Source organism: Syngnathus acus, chromosome 10 (assembly GCF_901709675.1).
Source record: "Syngnathus acus chromosome 10, fSynAcu1.2, whole genome shotgun sequence".
In the NCBI taxonomy this organism is placed as follows: Eukaryota; Metazoa; Chordata; class Actinopteri; order Syngnathiformes; family Syngnathidae; genus Syngnathus; species Syngnathus acus.
In genome coordinates this window covers 9,621,393-9,647,163 of record NC_051095.1, presented here as the reverse complement: position 1 = coordinate 9,647,163, position 25,771 = coordinate 9,621,393, and the positions used below count along the sequence as shown (strand labels likewise).

Sequence of the window (25,771 nt, the reverse complement as noted above, 5' to 3'; positions counted from 1 at the left end):
CAGAGCGAGAGGCTCATTACACTAATGCAGCTACACAATCCAACTAAAGATCCCTCAGGCGGAGAATAGCCTCTTGGGCCCAACGAACACTGATTTTATGATAATAGACTGCGAGTGTGTGTGCGCGCGCACGCGTGTAAACTTTTACAACGACATTAGCAACAAAATCTCAGCACGTACTCAGCTAAGTAATGACAAATTCGCTTTATCAATTTGTGCCCAGAGGGTGTGCACCTACGCTCAACTCGTACTTTAATTCTGCGATCCAACTTTGTGAAACCGAATTTGACTTTACAATAAAATATGCTCACTCTCGGAGCTGTAAATAATAAAGCGCTTGATCGAGCACACTCAATATTCTCGTCCAGGCTCGAAGGCCTCCAATGAAATCACATTGGCACTGGCTGGCAGTTAATCTATAGAGCACAGTTGTCATAATTACGCACTGGAAATTCAAATAAATGAATGCAGTATACTGTGTTTTGGCAGCCCAATTGGATCACATGAATATTTTAACGCAAATAGACGGGCCGTTGTGTTGAAGCTAAAGCGAAACAATGTTGCAGTCGCTGATAAATCCTAGAAAGCAGAAGAACAGGACTTTGCTTGTACATCAAGTAGTTACACAATTTAAAAGATGGGGCCAGTCATGATACTTTTTGTAGTCGGACTTGGAAGTGAATATATTTGTTTGTAAATCCTATTTTGAAAATCGGTATTTTCCTTATTCGTGGCATGAAAAAAAAAACGTGACAATCAAAATGCCTGAAGAAAACTAAGCCTAAATAAAATCGGGAGCAAATGCATTGCATGTAAATGAAAAACCTTCTTTAAAAAACTTCTTTGGATCAACTGATGGCAAGTGATCACAGCCTAGCAGCTTTTTATAGATTATTTCCAGATCATAGATTTCACTTTTTGCACATAGTCATAATGGTGAGAGGATTACTGTGTATCATTTTGCCATCGTTATGAATTCCATCTTTTCCGTCCGTCTCTTTGACTTTTTCTTCCGGGTAGCTTCCGAGACAGCAAGGATCAACCCATTGAAAATCTTTTGAGATTTCTTGACGCAACTCTCCCATCATCAATAATGGATTAATATCCACAAAAAGTGAACACAGGCATCCCAAGTGAAAAGTTCTTGCTGACAGCTGCTCATTTGTGAGTACTTTGTTTCGAAAGTGCCTAAACTCACTGTTATTTCGACATTATCAGCGTCTTCCGCCATGCTTCCCCTGGATTATCTCCCCAAGGCAATTCCTGAGGTGGCGCTCGATTTTATATATTTTTTTTTAACATTGGGAAAAAGAGATTTTTCTTTCATTTATCTGGCAGACGGATCGCCATGTAGTGAGCATAAAAGGATGAGCGTTATGACTTATGACTAAATACTTCTTGAAATTCCTCGTCAAAGCAACAAAACAGTCTGAGGCCTTTTGAAAGCATAGTTCTTTTAGACGGGTTTATAAGAAGTCTACATACCCCTGTTAAAATGACACCTTTCTTTCTTTCTTTCTTTCTTTCTTTCTTTCTTTCTTTCTTTCTTTCTTTCTTTCTTTCTTTCTTTCTTTCACCATCAATAAATTCAGATGTTCTAGTAGACTTCTCCTGACTTTTCTGTTGTAATGCTATCGGGTTATTGGAAATGTTCAGAATTCCATCCAATTTGACAAAGGCCTCAGTTCCAGCTGATGAACAACATCATAATTGATTTTTTGCGTATAAAATGTACTTATTTTTAGTTTTTGTTCTTTCATGTAAAGGGGTACTTTTGCCAGTATTTAAAGTTCTCCATCCCTACTACATTCCTGCAACAACAACAAAAAGAAAAAAGCAGCTGATTTGACCACAGTGCTGCATGTTAAAAACTCAAATTAAAACTAATAATAATGTCAATAATGTGTTTTTGGAAAGTTCAGTGTGCACGATATGAGGTTAAATATACTTTTTATTCACGAATATAAATCTGAACAGCAAATATTCCAACACAAACTGAAGTGCAAGCTGCTGGTCTTAATGTGCCTGCATTGCCTTATTTTAGCCTGTTGCTCGTCAATAGTGTGACGGCGATGTGAATGCAAAGTGTAGCAGGCAACTGGAAGAAAATGTCCCCTCCGGTGGTTGTTCCACAGCGGCTCGGCTATGTGTTGCGTGCCTCTGCGGGGAAGATGTCCTCATAAGCCGGCGGCATTTCACTGGGCAGCGGGTAGGAGAAGGGGAAGCTGTGGTTGAGCTCCGGGTCTGCGGGAGAGTATCCCGGCAGCTCGATGGAAGGGTGCCCTCCGCGCTGGACTTCCGCGCCGCCGCTCTCGTCCAACACGCTCAAAACGGCTAAATTGATATAAGACACAGGCTGAAAGTCCGCTGAGTCCCGCTCCTCGCTGAAGATGATGGGCCCGGAGCTGTGCCTCTGAACTTGCCTGTTCCTGGAGAACTGAGCCGCTTTGTACCTTTGGATGAGCACCAGGTTGGCGAGAGCCAGGAGGCACTCGAGCGTGCTGAGCACCGAGGAGATGACCAAACTTCTCTGGTACTCCCTCAGCTCCTCGCAGGCGCGGCTCACCTGGCCCGAAAGGACACAGTAGTGGGAATACTTCCTCTCTACCAGGGAAGCGGTGTCCCCGTCCACCACGGCTCCGGAGAAGGCTGTGAGGACCCCCAGAAGGAAGATCACAACCCCGAAGAGGACCAAATTCCGGCCGCGCGGCTTCCCCGTGCAACAGAGCAGCGCGGCGCCCAGGAGGACCTGGCCGCTCCCGAGGAGCAGCCCGGAGTAGAAGGCTCCGGCTGCAGCGCCGAGGTGAAAGTGTTCCCTGACTCTGGAGCCCAGCGAGACGCATCTTAATCCGAGCACAAATTCGCAGAGGGCGCACGCGAAGAGGAGGGTGCTGGACAGGACGGCGCAGAGTCCTTTCCCACTCAACTTCATTATATTCCACCTCTGCTGCCGCTCTCAATCCCTCTCCGCTGGCAGCCGACCTCATCCTCCGTCTGGTCCGGGAGCACCCCGGTCGGCGTCGGCCATCGTCAGCCGGTCCTTCTCATCGGCCGGTTCGGCGGCGGTTCGCGCCGCTGTGGCGTCTCTCTGCATTCCCGACGCTTTTACGGGAATGGTTGAAATGTTAATTCATGCCAGGAAGGCATGGCCCGCTTTGCACTTACCGCCCCGTCGATAATCCATTCGCGAGCATTGATCAACGCTTATCCCCGCAAAGTTCGGACCCTTTGCATCCTCATCAAAGAGTGGGCTGGCTGCGGGGGTGCGCCGTGTGTGGGCGCGTGCATGTGCGTGTGCGTGTGTGTCCATTTTCTAAAACCTATGCCACAGGTGCTGTGGACTCCACGTTATTTGCATAATGTTTCAAATGTCTCTGTATTGTGAAGGCTGCTTTGTGCGGATGTAAATAAAACACAAAGATTGTGGGCGCCTTTGAGACCCCCTATACTTTATTTTCAAAATGTATTACGTCTTTTTAAAATTCACGTATTTGAAGTGTTATTGTTGCATCCATCTATAACAGTTGGTCAGCAGTAAGCCCCTGTCTGTTGAATATTTAGTCATGGTTTTTATTATGAATGATAAAACTGGTCAAAATCACATTTGAATGTAGTTTGATGTTAATTTTAAAAAGTGTCTTCGGTTTGTTCTAACACATCAGGTTTTTGAAACAGTTTAATTTTTTTGTTTGTTAAGTTGCACCGATAAAAACTTGACTTGACGTCTCGGGGGGGGGGAAATCCACCTGTTGCCTAACCTACCCCTTATTTCATTAATGTCATTGAGTATAGTATTATTTTACATATACCATTCAAAATATTTGGCAGTTCCTCGACTGACATATGAGCCAATTGACAAGTTTTTAAAGATGCAAGCTCTCATGAACTCAACTTCACGAAAGCAGAGCGCGGCATACTGAACATATCTTCAAAAAGAGGCTTCAATCTGTTTTATGGTACTGCTGCTTCCCTGGAGACAAAGACTATAAGACATGAATTGTGATTTGTCAATTGTTTCTGCACTTGCACATCATACAACCATAATGCTGGAAGTCTGATGGATTCTCTGAGCTCAAAAGTGCTGTCCGTGGTGCTGGAATGCAATGCCTGAATCAAAACTTGGCCAGCTCGACTCCTTTCCATCCAAATGATCCATCATTGGCTTTATTAAAACCATTAGTGTGTGTGTAGGAGAAAGCATTTCTCTGTGGAACAGATATAAGTGAGGAGGATTCTCGTGTTATTACGAGGTCGATTATTGGCAGGAGGAGTTCTACTTAGTCCAGATCAATGCAGAAAGATATGTGCATAAATCATCACATTGCTGCGAGAAAGAGATGATGATGCAGCCTCAATATGTTTGTCAGTACAAAATAGTAGCTGGGCTCTCCACTGGACCTAACAGATGAAAGTATTAAAAAAAAATCAATTCAGATTTGCAGCCTATCCCACTTAGAGACTGGGAACTCCCTGTCTAGACAGACTGCACACCAGCTAATGTCTTAAAGGAGACACTATGAAAAAGTGAATCTATAAATGCTTCCAAATTAAACAAAGTCAACAGTATTAGGGCCTTCTCACCCATCAAGAGATACATTTAACATTTCTTTGCTATCTGGCCTAGCTGTGACCAAACAATGTGTACTTCCACTCCACTAATATAAACATACAGTAACAGGCATAGAACCTTCAAGCTCAAAAAGTTCAAGCGGGGGAACCCTGACGTTTTTTCAATGGGAAAGTATTGTCACATAAAATCCAAATGTTGGTCATACCGCATGCTGCTCAGGGAGCATCAATCAATTGGTAACAAGTACATAGTCAATACTCAAGTTTCAACTTTTGTTGTTCCTTGTAGTGAATAAGGACTCTTCAAATAAACTTGGAACAGACAAGGGGTTGAAAATAGCTTCAGTAAAAGAACAGTCGCCGTCGGCCTGGAGCGACGACTTAAATTCTGTGAAAATGGCCGTATTCAATCATGTGATAAATTGGACAAGCGTGGCATACCGTACCTCTTCGATACTATGTCAGTGTGAGGCCCATTCATACTCGAAAGACGGATGATTGTCAGGCGCGGTTCACTAAGCAGCAACAGGCCATGGCGAGGAAAGTCACATGAGCAGGTCTCGCCGCTGTGAATCCGTTGGATGAACTCAAATCTTCCTTTGAAAGTCATTCGAAGCTCATCAAGATGCTCACACAGTCGCCTGGTTAGGGTTAGCCGAACCCAGTCCATGCCGAGTTGTGGTAACCACAAGTCAACATCGCTACCCGCTAATACATCTTACCAATTTGCCCTCATGAGTGTCAAAAGGTAAAAATAACTTGTAAAAAATAAAGTAAAATAGAGGTCGACATTCTTTTCCTTATTCAAGGTGACTTGAATGAAAAAGATTTCAGGCTTGAGCAGTGTTGGGTCTCTTGACATCACTATCATTTCATTCAATTATGCTGAGAAATATTGAAGCCAATTATAAGTCAACTGCAAGGCACTGACAGACCGGTCTGAGGAAGCAGACGATGCAGAAACAAGATTAATATCCAAAGTGCATTTCTCCCCATCCAGTGCCATCACTGCAATTGTTCAGCTACGCCTTTAAGAGGATGAATAGATGTCATTGCTTAATGGTTTTAAAGTTTCCACAGTGCATTTCAAGGGAACTCTATCCGTAGACAATGATGATGGTGGTAATTTGACAGTTAGGCCAATGATCATCAGAGTTTTGGAGCATCTCATTAGTAACATGAGAGCAGATACGCAAGTGATGATGAGTACCATGTAGCTATGAAAAAAGTCGACACAAGAAAATCAAAGCTTAGCTTAAAACCCTAACCCTAGTTTGAAACATTAACCCTAATTTGAAACCCTAGTTGTAAATCCAAACCCTCGGGTAAAACCCTAACCAGAGTTTTAAACCCTAGGTTGACACCCTAACCAGTTTTAAACCCTAGGTTGAAACCCTAATCCTAATTTAAAACCCTACTTTGAACCCCTAGCCAGAGTTTTAAACCCTAACCAGAATTTTAAACGAAAGTGATTCGTTCTTTTTCAGTTCATATGACTTCAACCAGTAGGTGTCGGTAATGCGCATTGAAGCTGGTGCCACCTCGCCGTAAAACAAAACGAAGAAGAAAATGACGTAACTTCCCGTTCACGAACGAGCCATGAATCGCATTTCCTGTTCACCAACTGAACGGATGTGTGAGTGAACGATTTGCATTTCCAGTTCATCGCGAGAACGGATCAGTGAGGGAACGAATCCTGACTTTCCCGTTCGCGAACGAGTCAATGAGTGAACTGCCTTCTCGTGCATTAGCAGGTCAATCAGTAAACGTGTTGCGTCTCGTGGCGTTAACTATGTAAGCCAGAATGTAGATTTACGATTTGCCAAGGAAAGAAAGAACAACTCACTGAAACACCACTTCTTTTATGCACGTTTTCTCCAAGCTAACGGCTAACTTTATTGCATGAAGGGATGCGCCGTGAAGCAACAACGGGGAGATTATGCTTCTCTTTGGGTAATCTTGATTTTATAACACTTAGAGTAGTTTTTAAATAACGTGTATGCATATTCATGTTAAAACTTGTCTGGTGTTTTATTCCTTGTTTTCATATTCGCCGATTAAAACATAAAAATCAGACATTTGGTTAACTGCTTTATATGACAATGTGTTTTACGTTATGAGTTGGTGTCCCCCAAAATAACAAATGTCGGCGTAACGGATTTTTTCCCAACCTTTTATTCAAACACATTTGGTATAATACCATCAACGAACCTGAAAATGGCGGTGTACCTAATAGAGTGTCCGAGTGACGTCACAGATCAAACAGCCAATCAGAAAGTGGGGGTGAGGGCGGGTGTGGCACTTTTCACTTTCAGTTAAGCTTTGACCATGATTTTTCCCTAATGAAGTGGCCAAGTGATTAGGTACACCTGAAAATGGCGGTGTACCTAATGGAGTGTCCGAATGACGTCACAGATCAAACAGCCAATCGGGAGGTGGGGGTGAGGGCGGGTGTGGCACTTTTCACTTAAGCTTTTTCCCTAATGAAGTGGCCTGTGATTAGGTACACCTCATGGACACTTCAATAGGTACACTACACGAGGTAAAAAAAAAGAATGAATAAATAAGAAAGTGCAGCGAACGATTCTTTTGAACAAATCTTTTGAGTGAACCGATTCTAAAGATTCAGTTCACTTAAAAGAACTGGAATGCACATCACTATTGTTGAGCCCCTGAGGTATCATAGCTTCCCCCCACTCCCCTGGGAAAAAATAAATACGGATAGAATATCTTCTCATTCACTTCTATTTTGATACATTCATCTCACAAACAAAAGGTAAAGTCTCACTTCGGTTTATTTTGTACAGCGTTTCAATTATACAGCAAGCCTTCAACATTCAACCAGCAGAGAGCGCTGTCAGCACACACGTTGATGCTTCATGTCCCCACATAAAGATGAAGTTGATCCGGCTGCTTTATTAAACACCAAATACTTTTAAGTGAACAGTTACTACCTGGTTTGTCGTACAAAAGCGATTTTTCACAGGTCAGCACACCATCTGGTAATTCTATGTAAATGCTGACGATGTGTACAAATGAGCCAAGAAGCAGGAGTGCTGTTGTAGCAAGCACGCAGTCTGCTGTATTCAGTTCAAAACCAGAGGGGGAGCACACGTTGAAATGAAGAAAACAGCTGGATGAAGTCAAGTCAATCGATTTAGCGTTTGGGGCATGTTGCTGAGTACTAATGTGTTTGTGAGGGTTACTTTTGCCGCATGGGCACGACTCAGAGGAGCAAGCAGAACAAATAGTGTTCAGATAAAGCTGCCTTACCTTCTTTTTACTGAACCAGCAAAGAACGGAAAGAAGTGAGACAATGGATTTAAGTAACATGTCACTTGAACAGAATTTAATTTGTTTTTTTTTTTAAAAAGTGCACCAACAACAGCCAAATGAAAAAAAGAACTACATGAATGAAGCTTGACTGTGCAGAATTTTGAAGGAAGGACTTTACACATATCTGCTTTGTATCTAATCCATCGTTCTCATTCCTTTCCCTCCTTGACCAACTGTAACACTTGTTGGGGGGGGGGGAAGTGGCAATACACACAACAACAAAGTACAGTGAAAATGAATGGGAGTGGAGTGGGACTCGGGCATCTAGTTCATCTCCTGCTGCTCAGCCGCCAGGGACGGAAGTTCAGCGTCAACTGGCTCACTTGATCCGTATTTGTTCTTTAAAGAGCGTCCCAAAAACAGCCAATACTCCTTGCGGATGGTGTCCTTCTCCTCGGCTAACAGTTCACAAATCTTGGAAGAGAAAAACAAATACGCAGGTCTCAGACTGCAAAGTAACACTAGCCAGTCAAATGACTTACTTCCAGAGCGCTTTTTAAAGTGTCCACTCGGTCTTCCTCCGATTGTCCTTTCTGACTGCCGTTCTCCAAAGCATCCTCGTAGCAATCAAAGAGAAATGCGAGAAGGTAAGATGAAGAACGCGTCTCCTTTAGCACCAGGACTTTCTCAAGCAGCCCGGGCTGGGACGATAAACCTCTGTCTTGAAGCATCCTGAAGGAGAAACAAAAACCAATATCAGTCAGAAATAAAGATTTATGTATCCACTTCACTTCCTTAAGACACACTCAGACAAATTGTGAATCAATCATATGGAGTCAAATCTTGATTCACAAAGCAGTCCTGAGTTGTTGTTGTTTTTTATATATATATATGAACTTTTGTTGGCTAATGCCTTACCCTTTCAAATAGTTCCACGCACTTTCATTGTGGGGGGCCTTTTTGATCTGGGTCAGACAGTATCTTACATGAAAATACAAATAAAAGGAACATTAAGTCAACTAGGAAGCAACCATTTCCAAAACATAACACAACACTTGAGATTTATGCCTTTTGTTTTTCATAGTTTTCGGTTTTCTGTCATACACATGCGATGACTGTTGACAGTTTCTGAGAAAGATGTGATCTGAAGAAGCTTTCTGCAAAAGTGCCACACTTACTCAATCTCTCTCTCGAGAATGACTTGATCTGAGAACCCTGTCGTGTGTGTGATGACAAAATGTCTCTGGTTCCAAGCAGAATTATTCCTCACATCTTCATCCAAGAGATTTTCCACAAACTCCAACTCGTTGTCCCACAGTTTATACTCCTGAAAGTTTGATGAGGGGTAGAAAAATATAAATAAAACTAAAATGTTAGAGCACGTTGGTACATTTCGACTCTTCCAAATGTGCGTGATAATCTGTATCTCTTCATCTGCCAGCTTTCCATAATAAAAAGTGAGTCATAGACAAAGAAATATTGGATAAAAACTTATCCCAACATTAACTCATCCACAAATGTCACCATTTAAAATGTCTCTGATTGACCCCAAATAAAGTTCAGCTGTTCTTTCAGTGTAGGGTTTTGTTTTGTAGTCAAATTTTCAGAACACAAGTAGCACAACTAACCTGGATGACCCACTGTCTGTGCTGCCAGGCATGGTAGTTCTTTGCATCTTGGCTGAGGATGTCTGCAATGAACTCCAGCTCCTCTGAGGGATCATTCAACCACTCGACCACTATACGTCTGTGATGCCTGGAAGCGAAAACAACTTGCTTGCTGATTCGCTCCATAAAAATACAACAAAACTGCAAAATCTGAATTAAAAACGGATTAGTTTATTTAGTACAAACAAATGTTCCGTTGAAGCATTAATTGGTCTGCCACTTCTTACTTAACTCACCAAACTTGGTAGTTTTTAGGTTGATCTTCAATGATGGCTGTAATGTACCTCATTTCCTCCCTCAGATCCTTTGACAACGCTTGTAATAGTACCCGCCTGTAGTGCCTGCACGTTTCCACACAACAGTACAGAACTATTATTATGCCAAAAAATACTTCAAAATACATGACTTTAGGATAGTGTTACAAATGAACAACCCTTTAGAAAACGATCACAGTGTGCTATTTAAAAATGGAGGCTACGGTAATTACAAAAAATAAATTCAAACTGTGATCTCACCACACTGTGTAGTTTGCAGCGTTCAGCTCAATCGCGTCTGCTGTCAAGGCGAAAGCTCGTTCACTCTTTTCGTCATTCTTCAGCAGGGCACGGAAATAGTCAAAAACATCTGAGACTGTTGAAAAACACAAACGGCTTGAAATATTAGACACGTTAATGGACAAAGTGGTGCGGGGTGACATCTTGGAATAGTTTTCCATTCAATAAATAAAGGTTACTTAGAAATGAATTTTTTGGGGTTTTCTGCCAGATATTAAAACTGCCAATCGGCTTCATTTGAGTAAACATTTAAGTGAGACAAAATATACTTGCTAACAGACAAGCAAAGAGGAAATATGCTTTTTAACTGCACTGTAAATCTTTGGGAACTTGACAGAGCCATGTTGCAGACAGCTTTTCAAAACTTTGTCAGACACCAAAAAAGCCAAACATTTGACCAAACTTACACTTTTCGGAATAAGCAATCTTGACAACAGGGTTTGGTCCATCATCTTGAGGAACAGGTTCCAAGTCAGCCCACTCTTTCCTGTCTCTGAAACACACAACACAAACTTTGGCAGTTGACAAATTTAAAATTAATAAGAAAAATCATGTTTAAGATTAGATTTAAACACGATTACAGCAATCAAAAAGTTAAAAAAAAAAACACCTTATAAATAGTGCACTTAAAGCTGTTCAGTGACTTGTGTACTAAATAAATGCAAAATACAAATTGCTGCTTGACCCCCAAATATTTCCATTCACATTAAGAAGTGGACGCTGCATTTGGTTGAACTAAATGAGGAGGTAGCTAGTTGGACCCAACTACGTTTCTGTAACGAAATAATACCTGTAAAAAGTATATCGATGAATATCAAATTCATCGTCAACGTGGTCTCCTGCCTCTACATTAAACTCGTTATCATCCTTGAATGTCACAGAATCGTTGGAATAATCCTCAATCCCCGACATTGCTAACTTGTTAGCTTGTCAATCACAATGCTTGGGGAAGGAACAGCGACTACGCAATTTCCGGGTTGAGTTAAGTTGCAATCGGAAATTTTGGTACAAATGAAAAACTGTTGAAAAAAAGTCAACTTTCTCACGTTGCAGATGCCTATGCATGAATTTAACACTCCACTGACTGCAGTTCTGTCCTAACATGAAAAGTGATTTCCGTTACAGCATTAAGCCATTAATTTATACATAGAGAATATGAACACCCCACTATGCTGCTCTATCTCAATATGAAACATTATGCTAAAGTATTGGATCGATTTAATTCTTTGTATACAGTAATTAAATACGCTGGCAATGCAATTTTATCTTGGTACAAAATTAATTTAGCTATTAACACTTATGTCAGGTTGAGATGGTACACATTTAAGACGAAATAAATAGAAACTAATTAACAATGCTGTATACGTATATAATATAGTTTATAGTAAAAATTTGCAGAGTACAAAATATTGAAACTTGAAATATCACATTCAATTGCCTCACTTTCAGATGATCTGCATTGGACCATCCAGATAGTCCGGTTGCTGTTTCGTGTTATAAATAATTCCACCAAAGTCAAGGTCAAACTGAACTTTATTTGTAGTTGATGACTCTGAACATTATAAAAATAAATAGATGATTCACAGTCAGTGGATCATAATACAAAGTGTTATCAAAATTATGCATCAGCAAGAATGAAGAATTGAACACATGCATTATTCACCTTTCCACCAACTTAAACTGTATTTGGTGAGAACATTCCTTGAACTGTCTAGCAAGTCTGTTTTCCCAACACCGCCACCAGTTGATTGAATATAAAAATCATCTTTTGCACTAGACAGACTGATTATTTTTTTCTTGTTGACCTCACCAAAGTGTTCAGTGACTGTCTTCTTTATCCGATCCATATTTTTCAATATAACGTCTGGAAAGAAAATGGGGAAGGGGGAGGGTTACACACCTTAATATGGGTTAACACGGTTACTAACATACTTATATTCAGCTTCTTCAAGTGACATAATAATGTAGAGGTTCTGCTGGAGGTAATTCTCAGTGCATGTATTTTTCAATTAGTGCTACTTTATAGTTACAAATTTGCCCTCTGATAAACAGCTAGATCCTGCTTAAACCAAGATTTAGGAACCAATCCATATCATTTTGTAATGGAAATGGCAGCCTGTTTCTCTTTTGTGCTAATAGCAGATGGTGTAATATGTTTATGACACAACAGTAATGAGGACAAGAAATTCAAACCTTCTTGCAAAATTGTACAGCGCTTCTTTCCGCTCTTGAAGGGACAAATGCCTGTCAACAGCTGATTTCCCAAAAGATTTTGCAGCAGGCTGTGGAGAAGACAAAAAGAAATTAAAATTGCATCAAGATCAATTGATTTAAAAAATATGTATGTATTTATTTATGACTACTCGGGTATTTTTTATTGAAATTCCCAACACAAACTGTTTTGGAAATGTCCGCCTTTAAAAGAAAATTCAAAATTACCTGTAAGGTCTGCGCACAAGTGGAAGGAAAAGTGCTGTTCACTGAAGCCCCAAATGGCGACTCCTCGGAATCTTCCGCTGAAGATCCCTCCTTATATTCCAACAGGTTTGTTATGGTGACGTTAACACAACTGGTTTTGGCTGCAAGATCACCAAAAGACAACTTTCGGATTTGGGTGAGGAAACACAGGTCATACTTGACATTTTATCTTCACGGGTCAACTTCACTGCCACGGTCCCTGTTAACTGGCCACTTTATTGATTGCTTAGCACTTTCTAAACGTCCCGATTCAAGTCAACTCCTCGTTTGGCGTATGATGTTGAAGCAGCTCGATGCAATTACTTTTCAAACAAGATTAGATTTTGCTGAGGACAGCACAAGTTGGATGTCGGGAGTAAGAGTGTGCTGACTGCGTCATACCCAAGTCCTTTGTGATGACGCTCAGGGGGACGTGGGGGAGTACATCCTTCACTTGCTGGGCCATTTGAGCTATCCGAGGCTCATCAGTTCCCTGCGCCGTGAAACCGAGGCCGATCGAGGCAGGTCGTAAGCCTAACGGGAGAAATACATCCATCAAAGTACGACCGCGGCGCGGTGAAGTTTGTTGGCATCCCGTTGATTTATTCGCTTACTCTGAGACGTTTGTGGGAGGGCGTGTCGTTTCCTTTTGATGTGCTCGGCTTTGTCGGCTTTAGTGATCTTGGTTGTGACCAAGCCAAGTTCGCAGGCGAGTAGCTGCAAGGACAAAATCACGAAGTAATCGCAGTTTAATTGAAACGGAAGTGAGCACTTACAAACGGTAGCCAGCCAAAGCACAGCAAAAACATGACAATGCAGATTAGCAGATTGCTACTCAAGTGGCTTTATTTTACCTCCTGGACTTTGTTGGCAAACTCCTGTGAGGACTCACCATCCTCTCGTGAAACTGATGGCAACCAACTGTCGGCAGAAGGGGAAAAGTTAGGATATTTGGACAACTATTAAGCACACACACAAACCAAAAGTCTCATCTGATTGGAATTAAATAGAGGTGGTACTTTTTTTCTCTTTGGAAGCTTCGAATTAACCGCTTGAGCAATCTACGGAAAACAAAGTTGCTTTGGTGCCAGATGAGTTGCGGCTTTTCTATCATAACAAGATATTGTACTAAGTACATATGTACGTACATACTGTACATATGTTTGACAGTTTAACCAAGATGAAAGAGATAATGATACAAAGATATTTAGTACCTTACATGATACACTGTAACTGGAGAAAAAAATGTCCATAACAGCTCTGTCAACCAACTGCTCTCTGGTGTGCTCTGCAGACAAAAATAGACAGATAGAAACCAATAGTTATAAAATAGTTTTGCAATAGCTTCCTAACAAACAATGGAAATCTAACCGCTAGCTCAAATAACAGCTTAAGTCAATTATATTACCAAAGCAATCAGAGGTCTTGCAACCCTCAAGGCCACAGGCTGAATGGAGTCTGTCAGAGAGAAGGGCCAAGAACTGAGAAAGAAGAATACAGATAGATTGGTTAGAACGTACACAAATCCGTTGAACATTATCAAAAATAATTATGAATAAATTTGTCTGAATGGGAACAGGCAAGCTCACATGTTGGAAATATGTTATTATATATTTTTTCATGGGGGAAATACAGAGGAAATCAGATCTGAATACACAGGCGCCTTCAAGTGGCTGCACTGACCTGAACTTTAGCAGGCCGGCGCGTCCATTCGTGGTGTCCTCTTCAGGGAGAAGCAGCAATGGTGAGGCACCTTCGGTGGAGCAGTACCTCTGAAGCGACTCGCCTATCGCTCCCCTGCCAAGCGCAGAGTGCACTTCCATGAAGCCTCTGGCCCAACATACGAAACCTGTGGAGCCCTCAAACTGGGGCTGATGAGAACACAGATTGCTCAGTTAACACATTCGTCCGTTCAGTCTTCATACAGTACATTTACAGCAGTGAGAATCAAAGGAAGGGCTTTGATTGACTCAATTTCAGCCAAAAATGCAAATCAGTTCCACAAAACTTGTTCCACGTTGGACTCACAGTGCAGCAGGGGGTCAGGAGGTTGATTATGTTGTGATCAAACTCTGTCACGTGATTGCATATGTAAAGTTTGGTATTTTTGTCTCTGGATCGGGGATTTTGCTGCCTCACGTGCATTCCCAAGACTGAACACATAATCCTCACAATGAATCTGTTACGACAGAGAAAGAGAAAAAAATAAGTATTTGCGTGAACAGTGTGAGTGAGCACGTTTACATTCGGTGACAACATTTACAACAATCAAGTTTGCTGTCCGAGAAAGTAAAATACGGATAATGTACATTTACATACCGTCTTAGAAAACTTTCAGGTAGTGCACAGCTGACCAAGAATACATGGACACCAATAAAAATCCTTAATAACATCAAACAAATGCCAACTGGAAAGTAAATCACCAACAGCAGGAAGACAAGTGTGTCTTTGGGTAACCTGTGCAAATCAAATGGGAATAATGAGGCAGATAACATGGAAAATTCTATCAAATGTTCAATAACGACATTTTGGAAATTCTTGGAATCGATTTAATTTATTGCTATTCGTACAGAACGAAATTAGTTGACCTGTCACTTCAACCAGCTTTTCCTTTGGACACGTAGCAATAATGTCTCGCAAATGTGACACGTTTAACAAGTTGTATAAGAACCATTTGGATCGCAGCATTAGCTCACATTGAAATGAGGTCTTGTTTATAGATTTGCAATCTATATCGCTGCAAAGGTAATTTCATGACCAATCCTCTGACCAATTGCGAATATGTGGCAACTAGCGTTACATAACCTTCAATGACTTACCGGCAAAAGTCGATCATATCTTCAATAACCGGAGTCTCCATGTCTGTCCCGTCAAATCTTAACGCAAGAGGACACTCTTATAAAAGCAACAACCAAATGCTTCGACCTAAAAATAAATCGCTCATCACGTTCAGAGTAACAACCGTGTCATTCTAAGGACACGCAGCCAGCAAACCTCTGTGTTTATTTATTTAATTATTGTTTACTCGAGGATGTGACGAAATTTGGATTGAAGCCTTATTACAAGACCACAAGTGCAAGTTTACGAGTTAGCTGAAAATTCGGTACTGTTAGCGAGGCTGAGTATCCGTTCCGATAACCTTAGCTGGATCACTTCCGGGGCAGATTCATCAAAGTAAAACGACCAAAACAGGGAAAGAGAAAGGGAAAAAACGTTAATAAAATTACGTTCCGATCGTTGTTAACGTACTATAATAGTAGATCATCAGCAAAATTATAAAATATTAACATGTTTTACGCAGTGAAAATACGTCAGCTATTTCAGAAGGTAGTTTAGTGCGGTACTGAACCTTTCAAAATAAAAGCACCTTCCACACTTATTACATGTACATGTGGGCATGTACTAAACTTTATCACACGTACTGTAAATTAATTTCTGTTAAAGGTAATTTTACTAGTTGAGTAATTAGTGGTTACCTTACGTTACAAAACGAGTATGCATAAAAAATGTCAGCAACAGAAGTTCTTGAACGCACCTTCTGATACCATTGGCTCCTCCCACAAAGCCGTTTCATGATTTGTTTGGCAACAAAAGCTTCTCTTGCTTATGCACACACACACAAAAATCGTTTGTTTTGGCAGGAAGACAACTTGCCCGCATTTTAACTGAACGATCTGCACACTAGGCCTCTTTTTTCATTAGAACGACATGGCGTTGGGGTGTCAGGCCTTTGTCTGTGTGGCCTTGGCCGCCGTATTCGGCGCCACGCTCGGGCTCGGTAAGGACATGGACCGGCCTCTATTGAGTCCTCCGGGTTCCCCGATCCAAGTGACGGAGAGCGACCCGGGTTTGAAGAAGGCGCTGCAGTTCGCTCAGCAGCGCTACAACTTGGGCTCCAACGCGATGCACCTCCGCAAAGTCAGCCGACTCATCTCCGCAACCAAACAGGTCGGAATAGGATGATTTAAAATGTAATAGTTTAATAGTATAGTTCATATATATGTTTTGATATGGTTCAAATAGCTATGATGTTGTCAATATCTGTTTCTTGCTATTTAAAAGTGCGTCAGGCTTGTAGTCGGCTTAATTTAAAGTCATTTGATGCGCAGTCGTGTCTTTTTAAAACTACAGCACAAATAGAAAGCATTGGTTTGCACGCGCTAACTTGATGAAATCGCATGAAGAAAGTGTTTATTTACAAAATTAATTCTAACGCCATCGGATTATTGACATCTCAATCGTTTCTTGTTTACCTAACTGGAAATGGCATTGCGCGTGTTGACAGTTTCCAAATGATTGCCTTTTGTCACGCTGGGATTGTGACAGATCCATTTCATCAACAGAAAGAAACCTCCAGCTGCAACGGCAGCAATTCAACAAGAATATTACACGCCAAAGCGTGAAAGAAATTTGGGTCAACCTGAAACAAAGGAAAATGTACACAAGATTAAAATATACATTTTCTGAGAATAAATTTGCATATTTTTGGGATGAATATAGTAAATTTTTGAGAAAAAACAAATATTTTAATCTTCTTTCATACCAATCAGGACAATGTATAAATAACTGAATGATAGATGCTTTTTTTTATCATAATATACTTTTTCCTTTTTTTTCCAGCTGGTCAAGGGTATTCGCTACACTATAACAGTGGAGATGAGTAATACTCAGTGCAAGAAATCCACCATGCTCCGAACTTGTGACTTCTATCCCGAGTTACAACAGCTCAAGGTAGGCAGGCTGTCTTGTTTTTGTTCCAATTCAGCTGTGTTGTTTCTTGTCACGTGACCTCGAGACCACAGACATGCACACTCAGTTCTTTTATTATCAACCGTTGATTGTTTCCACAGCTCCACGAGGTGAAAATAGCTCAATGTAAATGTAGACATTGCGCCAGTCAGAATCAATTTAAAAGGATTCTTGTTCAACTTGTTTTTTGTTGTTGTTTTTCCTGTTAGACTGAGGTTTGTGTGTTTGAAATCTGGGACATACCCTGGCAGGAAACTTCGAATTTGCTCAAACAGAAATGTCAACCGAAGGGTAAGCAGATGTCCCAAAATGAAGTATGACTTTCTATAACCCATGGTTACATAATGTCAGTGTTTACAAAGCCCTTGTAAACATATATATACTGTATGTATACAGTATACTGCAGCCTACCCTAACCCTATGTAAATCCCTACTTTGAAACACTAACCCTAGTTTGAAACCCATATTGAAACAACTAAAAAGTCAAATAAAAAAAGCCTATACATGGTGATTTTTATGGTAATTTTCAAAATAAAAGCCTGACTATACATGGTCATTTTCAATGCTCTATGCGCGAATGGGTTTTACCAGTGTCCATTTCATATCAGTCTTTCCACAGCTAGATCAACTTGATGGTAACACATTATCTCAGTTTTACAATACTAAGTTCTATACATGATAGTCATAGTCATTTATTCCAACTTGGAATAAATATTCCAATTTCTTTCTCACCAGCTATACCAGATGAAACAGCCACAGTTAAGGACGCTTCACCTGACCAGCCTCTGGAGGTAAAAAAACAACAACAACATCATGCAGACATTAAATGTCTGTGTGGTTGAGTAAATATATTTCCAATCAAGTTGAACCTCCGGATAAGATTTGCCTTGTTAAGTGTGTGTTGACCTTTTTTTTTTTTTACCAGGAATCTGTGGAGTTGCTGGGACTTTTCAAAGACTTCATGATGAAATACAATAAAGTCTATAACACCCAAGAGGGTGAGTGTGTATACAGTATACTGCACATTCCACAACTTCAGATGAATATCAGGAATGTGGTGGCGAGAACAAAAACACCCAGGCCTCGGCGTAAAATGCTGCCTTGAATCTGCCTTTCCCGAATGTTTATAAATTGTCATGTGAGCTGCTAGTGGACGTGGCAATGCAGACAATCAACAAACACAATTGAATTGAAAAAAAAATTCTATACAGTATCTTGTGATGGTTTTTTTTTATTTATACTGCACAAGCAAAACAAAAATGTAAACTTCATTTCCTCTTGTACTCATTGACATTTCATGTTACTAATTCAGTTTTATGCACTACACAAATTGCGGTTATCATATACATATATATTTTTTTACTCTGCAGAGGCTGAGCGACGCTTGCAGATCTTTCATGAAAATGTTAAGACCGCGGCAAAAATCCAGTCTATAGATAAAGGATCTGCAGAGTACGGCATCACCAAGTTCAGTGACCTAACTGGTGCGTAACCCATCACACTGTTTCCAGACACAAAATAATCTATGGTTTTGTTTTTCGATCTATAGTTGTTTTCAAAAGATAGTCATCAGTTTCTCTTTGCTTGCAGAGGAAGAGTTTCGCTCGATTTACCTGAACCCGCTGCTGAGCCAGTGGACTCTTCAGCGACCAATGAAATTGGCCCCCTCTGCTCGAAGCCCCGCCCCTGCCAGCTGGGATTGGAGGGATCACGGCGCTGTTAGTCCTGTTAAGAACCAGGTACCACCTCAGTAGAAAGAGTTACACTAAATAGCATGTCAAATAAAATATCAACAATATAACTATCAAAAGTCACATTCCCTGCTTTCTCTTGATGTGCTTTTATTCTCTGTTTGTGTCTTGTAGGGTATGTGTGGATCTTGCTGGGCATTTTCAGTCATAGGTAACATCGAAGGGCAGTGGTTTCTGAAAAACGGAACTCTGCAGTCATTGTCGGAACAAGGTAATGTTCAGCCACGGAAATTTGTTTCGTTATACAAGCATGAGTTGATGTGTGTGTTTCTTTTACTTGGTGGGTTTTAGAGCTGGTTGACTGTGATGGGCTGGATCAGGCGTGCAGAGGCGGGTTGCCATCGAATGCTTATGAAGCCATTGAGAATCTCGGTAAATGCTATTATTCCGAGCGGTACTTAAAAAACCTTTAAGCCTGATTGTGGTCCCCGTGCATGCGTGCCCAAGGCGGTCTGGAGTTGGAGAGTGACTATTCCTACACTGGCCATAAGCAGAGGTGCGACTTCACCAGCAGGAAGGTGGCCGCCTACATCAACAGCTCTGTGGAGCTGTCCAAAGATGAGAATGGTGAGAGCACAAAGATGACCAGAAAAATTTGAAGTGACATTTTAATGTGAAGATGTAACACACAAAGCCAATTTGCTGTAGAAACAAAGGTTTCACCCTGACCATGTAAAGGCAAAAGCAAATGTTATTATGTGTGTTGGATTCATTTCAGTTGTTTTTTGTTTTTTTTCTTTTCAGAAATTGCAGCTTGGTTGGCTGAGAATGGCCCCGTCTCTGTAGCTCTGAATGCTTTTGCAATGCAGGTAAAATAAAGCATCAGCATTTACTTCACTGAGAAGTGATTAGGATGTCTAATTCCTTTTATTTGACTTGTTGTGCAGTTTTACAAGAAGGGCGTGTCTCACCCGTTTAAGATCTTCTGTAACCCTTGGATGATTGACCATGCAGTGCTTCTGGTGGGCTATGGAGACCGTAAGTTAGTTTTGATGAATTCCTTGAATTCTATTATTGGTAGTTCAATGGTTCAAATAACAGACTACTTCTTTAACAGAGTTTATTAGAGAATCATCAACATAAAGAATAATAATATACAAATCATTGACATGTTATGTTTGAATGTTTTGTGTTAAAATAGCAATAGAAAATAGATCTTTCCTGATCATTATGTTGTGTCTTTTCAGGTAAGGGAATTCCATTCTGGGCCATCAAAAACAGCTGGGGAGAAGATTATGGAGAGGAGGTAATAAATCCAAGGCAAAGCTTTTTCAGTCTTTGTGGGTGCCAAAATGACAACTGAGCACGATAAAATGTTATCTGTTGTTCGATGATGCTTTTCTCTCTCACACAGGGTTACTACTACCTATACAGGGGCTCCAGTGCATGTGGCATCAACAGGATGGCTTCATCTGCTGTTATCAGCTAAAAAAAAAAAAAGTTGCACTTTCTTGCTTTCATCTGCATACAGACAATACCATAGTGTGAGCACACATTTGAGTGAGACTGCACAACATTCCCACACGACCTCCTATAATGTTACTGTTAAATCAAACTAGTCATCCTTAAAATGCATGCCAGCGCTACTGCTACTAAATTTAAAATAATTGATTGAAATTGGAAATTATTTTACAGTAGATTTTATGTCGAGCACTGGTTTTGAATCATTTTGTCTGATAGTAAATTTCTGTATGAGACACTTGTCATAGTTAGGCCACTGTGCTGTGAATTTTAATCTCCATTTTGTTAACATTGGCTGAGTAAACTTTAGCTTTGAACTGGGTGGTTTGCTTTATTTGTTGGAAGCTGTGAGAAATAAATGAAAGTGGATTTAAAATGAAAGGCTCCACCTTTTTTAAGCTCTCTCTTTACTTGCATAAACAAGTTGTTAATGCAGAGGTTGACATAATTTAGGAGGCTACTTTGACAAAAGAGTATCAATGACACGCATTTGTTTTCCAATGCAGGGAGTAAAAGAAAAATGTAGACCAAAAATTATTCATTTATTTAAAATAAATAAATACAAGTGATTGCTGTCTAAACTCCCACGCGGTGGGTGGCAGTAATGCACTTGATCATCATACCAAAGACGAAGAAGAATATGCCACCAACGAAGAAGAAAGTCCCAAACCTTGTTCCGGAAGTGAAGTGGAGCAGTAACAGTAACGCGTGGTTCAATTTGACTGTCGATATATCAGAATTTAGATTATTTTTAAGTTATTTTAGGATCCTGGCAAGATTTAGAGACACATTCGCAACTATAAAGACTTCCTTTATTCAAAGGTACTTTTATAACTTTATCGCTAACTCGGCCAATCTTTGCGATGGTGAGACTGCGAACGTCAACATGATGATTACTGGCATTTTAATTTAGTTTATCGAGACTGCTCTTTCAGCGATCTTATAATTACTACACCGCGAAATGTTTTCTTAGTTTTGTGAGGCATAATGTGATCTCTGTAGCCATTCCAATATGGGTTTAATTACATTAAAATATGTCTTAGTTTTTTGTTGTCTAGTGTCAATTTCCGTCATTTCTTTTGTGGTCCATAGTATTGAGAAATGTGAAAATTATTTAAAAGGAGCATTGATGTTTTTATTTATTCGCAATGGCCAAGAAAAGCGAGAAATGTTTTTAAAATGTCCTTAAGGTCTCAGAAAATACCCACTGCTTCCTTATTGTTTCTTACCATCTATGAAATGTTTTATTGATCCTTAGCTGGCTTGGAAAGTGAACACTGATCATGTCACAGGCCACAAAACGCAAGCACGTCGTCAAGGAAGTTCTTGGAGACTTTGTCGTGCCAACGGAGAACCAGCAGATTGTGAAGGTTGTCTCAGAATGATTTATGTTGTGGATAACAAGCATGAGTTAATTTCTGCTCTGACAAAGCCGAGAAGTCGTAACTAGTTTTCTGAGAATAAATACTTTTTGTTGTTGTTGTTGTTGCTTTTGCTCATTTTCTCTCTTAATTACCCCTCTCACTCTTGTAGGTGACTGGTAGCCGTGGTAACAACCTCCATGAAGCTGTCACAGCTCAGGGCGAGATGTTCTTGGTGAGCATGCCCACAAAATTCCGCAAGAACATTTGGATCAAAAGAGGTGAGTTGGCAGACTTATGGTGTTTGTGACCCATTCCAAATGGTAAAGTGCAATCATTTTTTGGGTTTCTCCACATCAAGGTGACTATGTGATCGTGGATCCGATTGAAGAAGGGGAGAAGGTGAAGGCGGAAATCAGTTCCATTCTGTACAAAGATCACATCATGTACCTGCAAGAAAGTCATCTGTGGTGTGTAGCAAGTCAACTGAGACACACGCTCACCGGTGTTTCTTTTTACCTCAGCATTGCTTAGTGTCCTTGTGCTATTTGTCTTTGTCCAGGCCCGTAGGCTTCGTGATTGAAAACAAGGTCATCGAACAGAAAGACAAAGTAAATAACAAAGAGGGGAAAGACCACGAGGAGTCCAGCACTAGCAACTCTGATGACAATGAGGATGATTTGTTTGTCAACACCAACCGCTGTACTTACCAGTACAGTGAGAGTGAAGATGATGAGGACAGTGATGCTCAAGAAGACGATGACACAAAGCGATAGCGGGAGCACGAGACTCATGTTGGGACAATTCCATTTTTTTTGTCATCCTTCAACCTATTCCTTCATATTGCAGCTGCTGGACACTTAAACAGCTGACCTTATTCTAGCATGAAATCAGTGGTGCAGGGGCACCCACTTTTGTATCTCCTGAAAGTAAAAAAAAAAAAATCATATTTTCTCAAATTAATGACAATTCATCTGATTGTATATTGTTTGTATGCTCATAAACTATACTTTGACATTACGTTGTATCAATTTAATTTCAAATTCTATCTTGCAATATCTAGTTTGTAGTAGAATATAGTATACCAAATAATTAATTGTGAAGCATTTTGTTAAACCTATGGAAAGTATTTATCTACTTACCTTGTGGAAGCAAGGATGAACTTTTATCAGCATTGAAACATCTGAAAGGACAGATGGGACTCAAACCCATTGTCAGGTTTGCAAAGAGCAATTTCTTACAGGTACGGTTTGTGTAAAATATTTGTGTTGTCTTTGAGTAATTTTAATGGAAAACCTATGTCACGTTTCGCCCCCGGTTCTTTTATTATGTGCATATTGTCATAGTTTCTGTCAGCGTCTGTGTGCTCGCCCCTCCCTTCCTGTGTCTACTCTCGATCTATGTACTAATCACCGTCACCTGCCTCCTTACCTGTCGCGTATATAAATCCTGTCTGCGGGGTCACACCCTTTCTTGTTTCTTGATTTTGTCTTGTCTCATGTTCTGTTGTCGCTAGTTTCTTGTGTCTTCTTGTACCACGTCTCGGTTAGTTCGGTTTATGTTTGCCAGCCTTGTCAGTCAGACCCGTTGACTTTGCCGGTTCTGTTGGCTTGATCCCTTTATCCTCCCTTCCAACTACCTTTTCTCGTCAATAAGCCCTGGTCAAAGCTGTATTTGGTCGCCCTGCTCCATTCCGATCCGTGACAACCTATGGACTAGCCTGCTAGCTAACATTAGCTCAACATGGCGCTATCCTTTTTCCCATCAAAAGTGTGTCGATAATCCGAGCTAGAGAAAAATTTGTTATCCAGTCACTATATCTGAATCCTATTTTTTATAAATGTAACAGTTGAAATGTAAATTCAAGCCAGCATCCCATCTTCCCAAGCAATTTATTTCACCTTCTTTTTGACTTGCATCTCACACATTAATATAACGGCATTTGAGACATCTAAATTTTCGATTCAAGACCCATTTACCAAATCATACCTTAGTCAAGGGTTTGTTTAGCTGGTCTTCTGGCGACATGGGAGCTAATTACCACCCGGACATACATGGCATTGTAAAAAGGTCAGATGTTAACCGATTCAAATACAACTGTAGTGGAAGCAATTTATTTGTAGAACATCAGCACTTTTTGTTAGTTTATTGTTGTGTTTTCCCTCTTGTTAGAAACCCTCAGTGACACATGCCGACACTGGTTCTTTGTCTTGGACAATTTGTCCCACTGTCTAATTAGCTGCTTCGGGCTTCGTTTATGGACTAATAAGATTTTGTGATATGCACACGGCGCCTTGTCTTCTTTGTATGGGAAGTCAAACGTGAGGAAGCCCGGGTGGTGGATGGGATGTGCGTTAAGCCGTGCCATGCACATGCCAACAAATACGTCATCGATAGGGAAGAGGTGAACTCTTCCAGAGATGTTGTGAAGACGTTTGGCCAGCTGGCCTGAGTACACCACGCCTCCACCACCTGCGTAGGTGGGATAGAGTCCCTTGTAGAAGCTGTCCGGCACAAAGTACTTGGACTGGTGAACTCGATTAGGAAAAGCCGCGCTGATGACATCGCCGACCATGAATTCTTTCATGGCGCGTTCTGCGTTTGGCTTCTCTAGCTGGTTGTGGAGGTAGGTGATCATGTTCACCGTGTTGACAAAAACGTCGTCGTCGCCTTTGAATACGAAGCGTGTCTTACTGCACTGGCGGGAGAACCAGTTCCAGAAGAGCACGTCCTTCAGGGTGAGGTTGAAAAAAGTGTCGTTGAAGTCCCACTGTAGAATATCACCATATTGTTCGCCCTCTTCCTGCAGCAACTCGGATATGTGCCATCCAGAGTCTCTGGGGTACTCTTTGCCTAACAGGAACACTCGGCGGATATATCCCCCAACTTTCTGTCTTGGACTGCCGTCCATTCCACGCGTGGCCACCCAGCCCGCTTGGCCCCAGGTCTGTCGGATAGCCTGGCGGTTCTCAAAGTTCAGCCCGGTGGACTTAATGGCGAGGAGGAGCAGCGGTGGTTCCTTCTCATCGACTGCTCCTGCTCCACAGGTCATGTCAGCGGGCTGGATGAGGACCGGGTAACTTCTTCGTTTCATGTGGCTCACAAAATCTCGCATCTGCAGAGGTAGCTGCTCCATTTTCCTCCTCACGGGATCCAAGTCAGTCACCTCCGAGAAGCTTCGACTCATAAGGGAAACATAAAAGGCGTGACTCCTAAACCTCATGTAGGCATTTTGGGGATTCAGAATTGGATTGAATTGGCGATCAAGGGTCAACTGAAGTTGGTTCCAAAAAGCCTCTTCGTGGAGCTTCCAGAAAGTTTTTGGCATGGACGCCAAGTTATTATTTTTAAAACTTCCCGAGGCCACAAAATGAATACTTCTGGTGGCCTTATTCATGTTTGAAGACACCATGATGCCGAGGAATAGGAAGAGCATGAGCAGTAAGGTGCATGGGCTGCACACGCAGATCAACGCTCGACGATAGTGACACCGTGCCATTCGACTGCAAAGGCACACATGATAGCTTAGTTTCAATAATGGATCTTTGGCAGTAGTGCTGAGTTGGCATTTGAGATGTACGTATAATTTTTTTTAAATGGGTAAGTTCAAAATTCAATTTTTTTCTGCTTACCTGATTTGGCCCAAGACCTATTCCGTTCTTCTGATAAGCAAATAGAATTAATTTCTCATGCTACAGTGATGACTCCAATTGTTCCTCACACACTTAAATATGATTTCAATAATTTGGTCTGTTGACCAATGACATCCTTCTAATTTCAGAGGAGAGATAAACTGCAACTGCTTCTTCAGAGGAGCCAATTTAAAGGCTACTGGTATGTCCATAAGACGTCCGCCCACTTGTTGCCTCATCAGGTACAACTGAAGTGAAGGCGCTCACAAAACAATTCACACAACGGTGAAGGGG

At 41.0% G+C, this 25,771-nt stretch overlaps 6 protein-coding genes across 6 annotated transcripts; 2 read left to right on the top strand and 4 right to left on the bottom strand.

The window, feature by feature from the left end:
• Window positions 1-1,288: 1,288 nt before the first annotated feature.
• LOC119128831 (transmembrane protein 271-like) lies at window positions 1,289-3,560 on the bottom strand. The gene has a single exon (XM_037261643.1). It carries the CDS (start codon window positions 2,930-2,932, stop codon window positions 2,144-2,146), a length of 789 nt encoding a protein of 262 aa, XP_037117538.1. The 5' UTR covers window positions 2,933-3,560; the 3' UTR covers window positions 1,289-2,143.
• Window positions 3,561-7,346: 3,786 nt separating this feature from the next.
• On the bottom strand, window positions 7,347-11,036 carry fnta (farnesyltransferase, CAAX box, alpha). The gene is made up of 9 exons (XM_037262279.1): window positions 10,857-11,036; window positions 10,474-10,559; window positions 10,028-10,142; window positions 9,749-9,853; window positions 9,474-9,600; window positions 9,024-9,172; window positions 8,764-8,826; window positions 8,388-8,577; window positions 7,347-8,319 (listed from the first exon to the last, which is right to left on the bottom strand). Exons 1-9 carry the CDS (start codon window positions 10,976-10,978, stop codon window positions 8,170-8,172), a joined length of 1,107 nt encoding a protein of 368 aa, XP_037118174.1. The 5' UTR covers window positions 10,979-11,036; the 3' UTR covers window positions 7,347-8,169.
• A 545-nt stretch (window positions 11,037-11,581) lies between these two features.
• On the bottom strand, window positions 11,582-15,693 carry aup1 (AUP1 lipid droplet regulating VLDL assembly factor). Its single transcript, XM_037261572.1, has 12 exons — window positions 15,343-15,693; window positions 14,843-14,980; window positions 14,552-14,702; window positions 14,207-14,394; window positions 13,932-14,004; window positions 13,738-13,811; window positions 13,378-13,444; window positions 13,138-13,240; window positions 12,926-13,057; window positions 12,506-12,645; window positions 12,260-12,348; window positions 11,582-11,930 (listed from the first exon to the last, which is right to left on the bottom strand). The coding sequence occupies exons 1-12, from the start codon at window positions 15,381-15,383 to the stop codon at window positions 11,885-11,887; spliced, it is 1,242 nt and encodes a 413-aa protein (XP_037117467.1). The 5' UTR covers window positions 15,384-15,693; the 3' UTR covers window positions 11,582-11,884.
• Window positions 15,694-16,069: 376 nt separating this feature from the next.
• ctsf (cathepsin F) lies at window positions 16,070-20,860 on the top strand. The gene is made up of 15 exons (XM_037261570.1): window positions 16,070-16,471; window positions 17,144-17,254; window positions 17,482-17,563; window positions 18,008-18,063; window positions 18,198-18,270; window positions 18,643-18,756; window positions 18,863-19,011; window positions 19,138-19,234; window positions 19,315-19,395; window positions 19,471-19,590; window positions 19,768-19,832; window positions 19,911-20,001; window positions 20,211-20,269; window positions 20,378-20,692; window positions 20,724-20,860. Exons 1-14 carry the CDS (start codon window positions 16,232-16,234, stop codon window positions 20,450-20,452), a joined length of 1,413 nt encoding a protein of 470 aa, XP_037117465.1. The 5' UTR covers window positions 16,070-16,231; the 3' UTR covers window positions 20,453-20,692; window positions 20,724-20,860.
• Window positions 20,861-21,142: 282 nt separating this feature from the next.
• Window positions 21,143-22,865, top strand: eif1ad (eukaryotic translation initiation factor 1A domain containing). The gene is made up of 5 exons (XM_037261573.1): window positions 21,143-21,306; window positions 21,743-21,854; window positions 22,018-22,126; window positions 22,207-22,315; window positions 22,408-22,865. The coding sequence occupies exons 2-5, from the start codon at window positions 21,768-21,770 to the stop codon at window positions 22,619-22,621; spliced, it is 519 nt and encodes a 172-aa protein (XP_037117468.1). The 5' UTR covers window positions 21,143-21,306; window positions 21,743-21,767; the 3' UTR covers window positions 22,622-22,865.
• Window positions 22,866-23,927: 1,062 nt separating this feature from the next.
• LOC119128796 (N-acetyllactosaminide beta-1,3-N-acetylglucosaminyltransferase 2-like) lies at window positions 23,928-25,717 on the bottom strand. Its single transcript, XM_037261571.1, has 2 exons — window positions 25,478-25,717; window positions 23,928-25,348 (listed from the first exon to the last, which is right to left on the bottom strand). Exon 2 carries the CDS (start codon window positions 25,342-25,344, stop codon window positions 23,986-23,988), a length of 1,359 nt encoding a protein of 452 aa, XP_037117466.1. The 5' UTR covers window positions 25,345-25,348; window positions 25,478-25,717; the 3' UTR covers window positions 23,928-23,985.
• Window positions 25,718-25,771: the final 54 nt, after the last annotated feature.

Excerpts from the sequence above, each read along its gene's own strand:
- ctsf (XM_037261570.1), top strand. The coding sequence starts at position 16,232 with ATGGCGTTGGGGTGTCAGGCCTTTGTCTGTGTGGCCTTGGCCGCCGTA. Across the intron at positions 17,255-17,481 it reads CCGAGTTACAACAGCTCAAG|ACTGAGGTTTGTGTGTTTGA; the intron begins GTAGGCAGGCTG and ends TTTTCCTGTTAG. Across the intron at positions 19,235-19,314 it reads GCAGTCATTGTCGGAACAAG|AGCTGGTTGACTGTGATGGG; the intron begins GTAATGTTCAGC and ends GGTGGGTTTTAG.
- LOC119128831 (XM_037261643.1), bottom strand. The coding sequence starts at position 2,932 with ATGAAGTTGAGTGGGAAAGGACTCTGCGCCGTCCTGTCCAGCACCCTC.
- eif1ad (XM_037261573.1), top strand. The coding sequence starts at position 21,768 with ATGTCACAGGCCACAAAACGCAAGCACGTCGTCAAGGAAGTTCTTGGA. Across the intron at positions 22,127-22,206 it reads GAACATTTGGATCAAAAGAG|GTGACTATGTGATCGTGGAT; the intron begins GTGAGTTGGCAG and ends CTCCACATCAAG. Across the intron at positions 22,316-22,407 it reads CTGCAAGAAAGTCATCTGTG|GCCCGTAGGCTTCGTGATTG; the intron begins GTGTGTAGCAAG and ends GTCTTTGTCCAG.
- aup1 (XM_037261572.1), bottom strand. The coding sequence starts at position 15,383 with ATGGAGACTCCGGTTATTGAAGATATGATCGACTTTTGCCG. Across the intron at positions 13,445-13,737 it reads GTTACAGTGTATCATGTAAG|TTGGTTGCCATCAGTTTCAC; the intron begins GTACTAAATATC and ends TTCTGCCGACAG. Across the intron at positions 12,349-12,505 it reads CTTGTGCGCAGACCTTACAG|CCTGCTGCAAAATCTTTTGG; the intron begins GTAATTTTGAAT and ends TCTTCTCCACAG.
- LOC119128796 (XM_037261571.1), bottom strand. The coding sequence starts at position 25,344 with ATGGCACGGTGTCACTATCGTCGAGCGTTGATCTGCGTGTGCAGCCCA.
- fnta (XM_037262279.1), bottom strand. The coding sequence starts at position 10,978 with ATGTCGGGGATTGAGGATTATTCCAACGATTCTGTGACATTCAAGGAT. Across the intron at positions 10,560-10,856 it reads CATCGATATACTTTTTACAG|AGACAGGAAAGAGTGGGCTG; the intron begins GTATTATTTCGT and ends TGTGTGTTTCAG. Across the intron at positions 10,143-10,473 it reads GATTGCTTATTCCGAAAAGT|TCTCAGATGTTTTTGACTAT; the intron begins GTAAGTTTGGTC and ends GTTTTTCAACAG.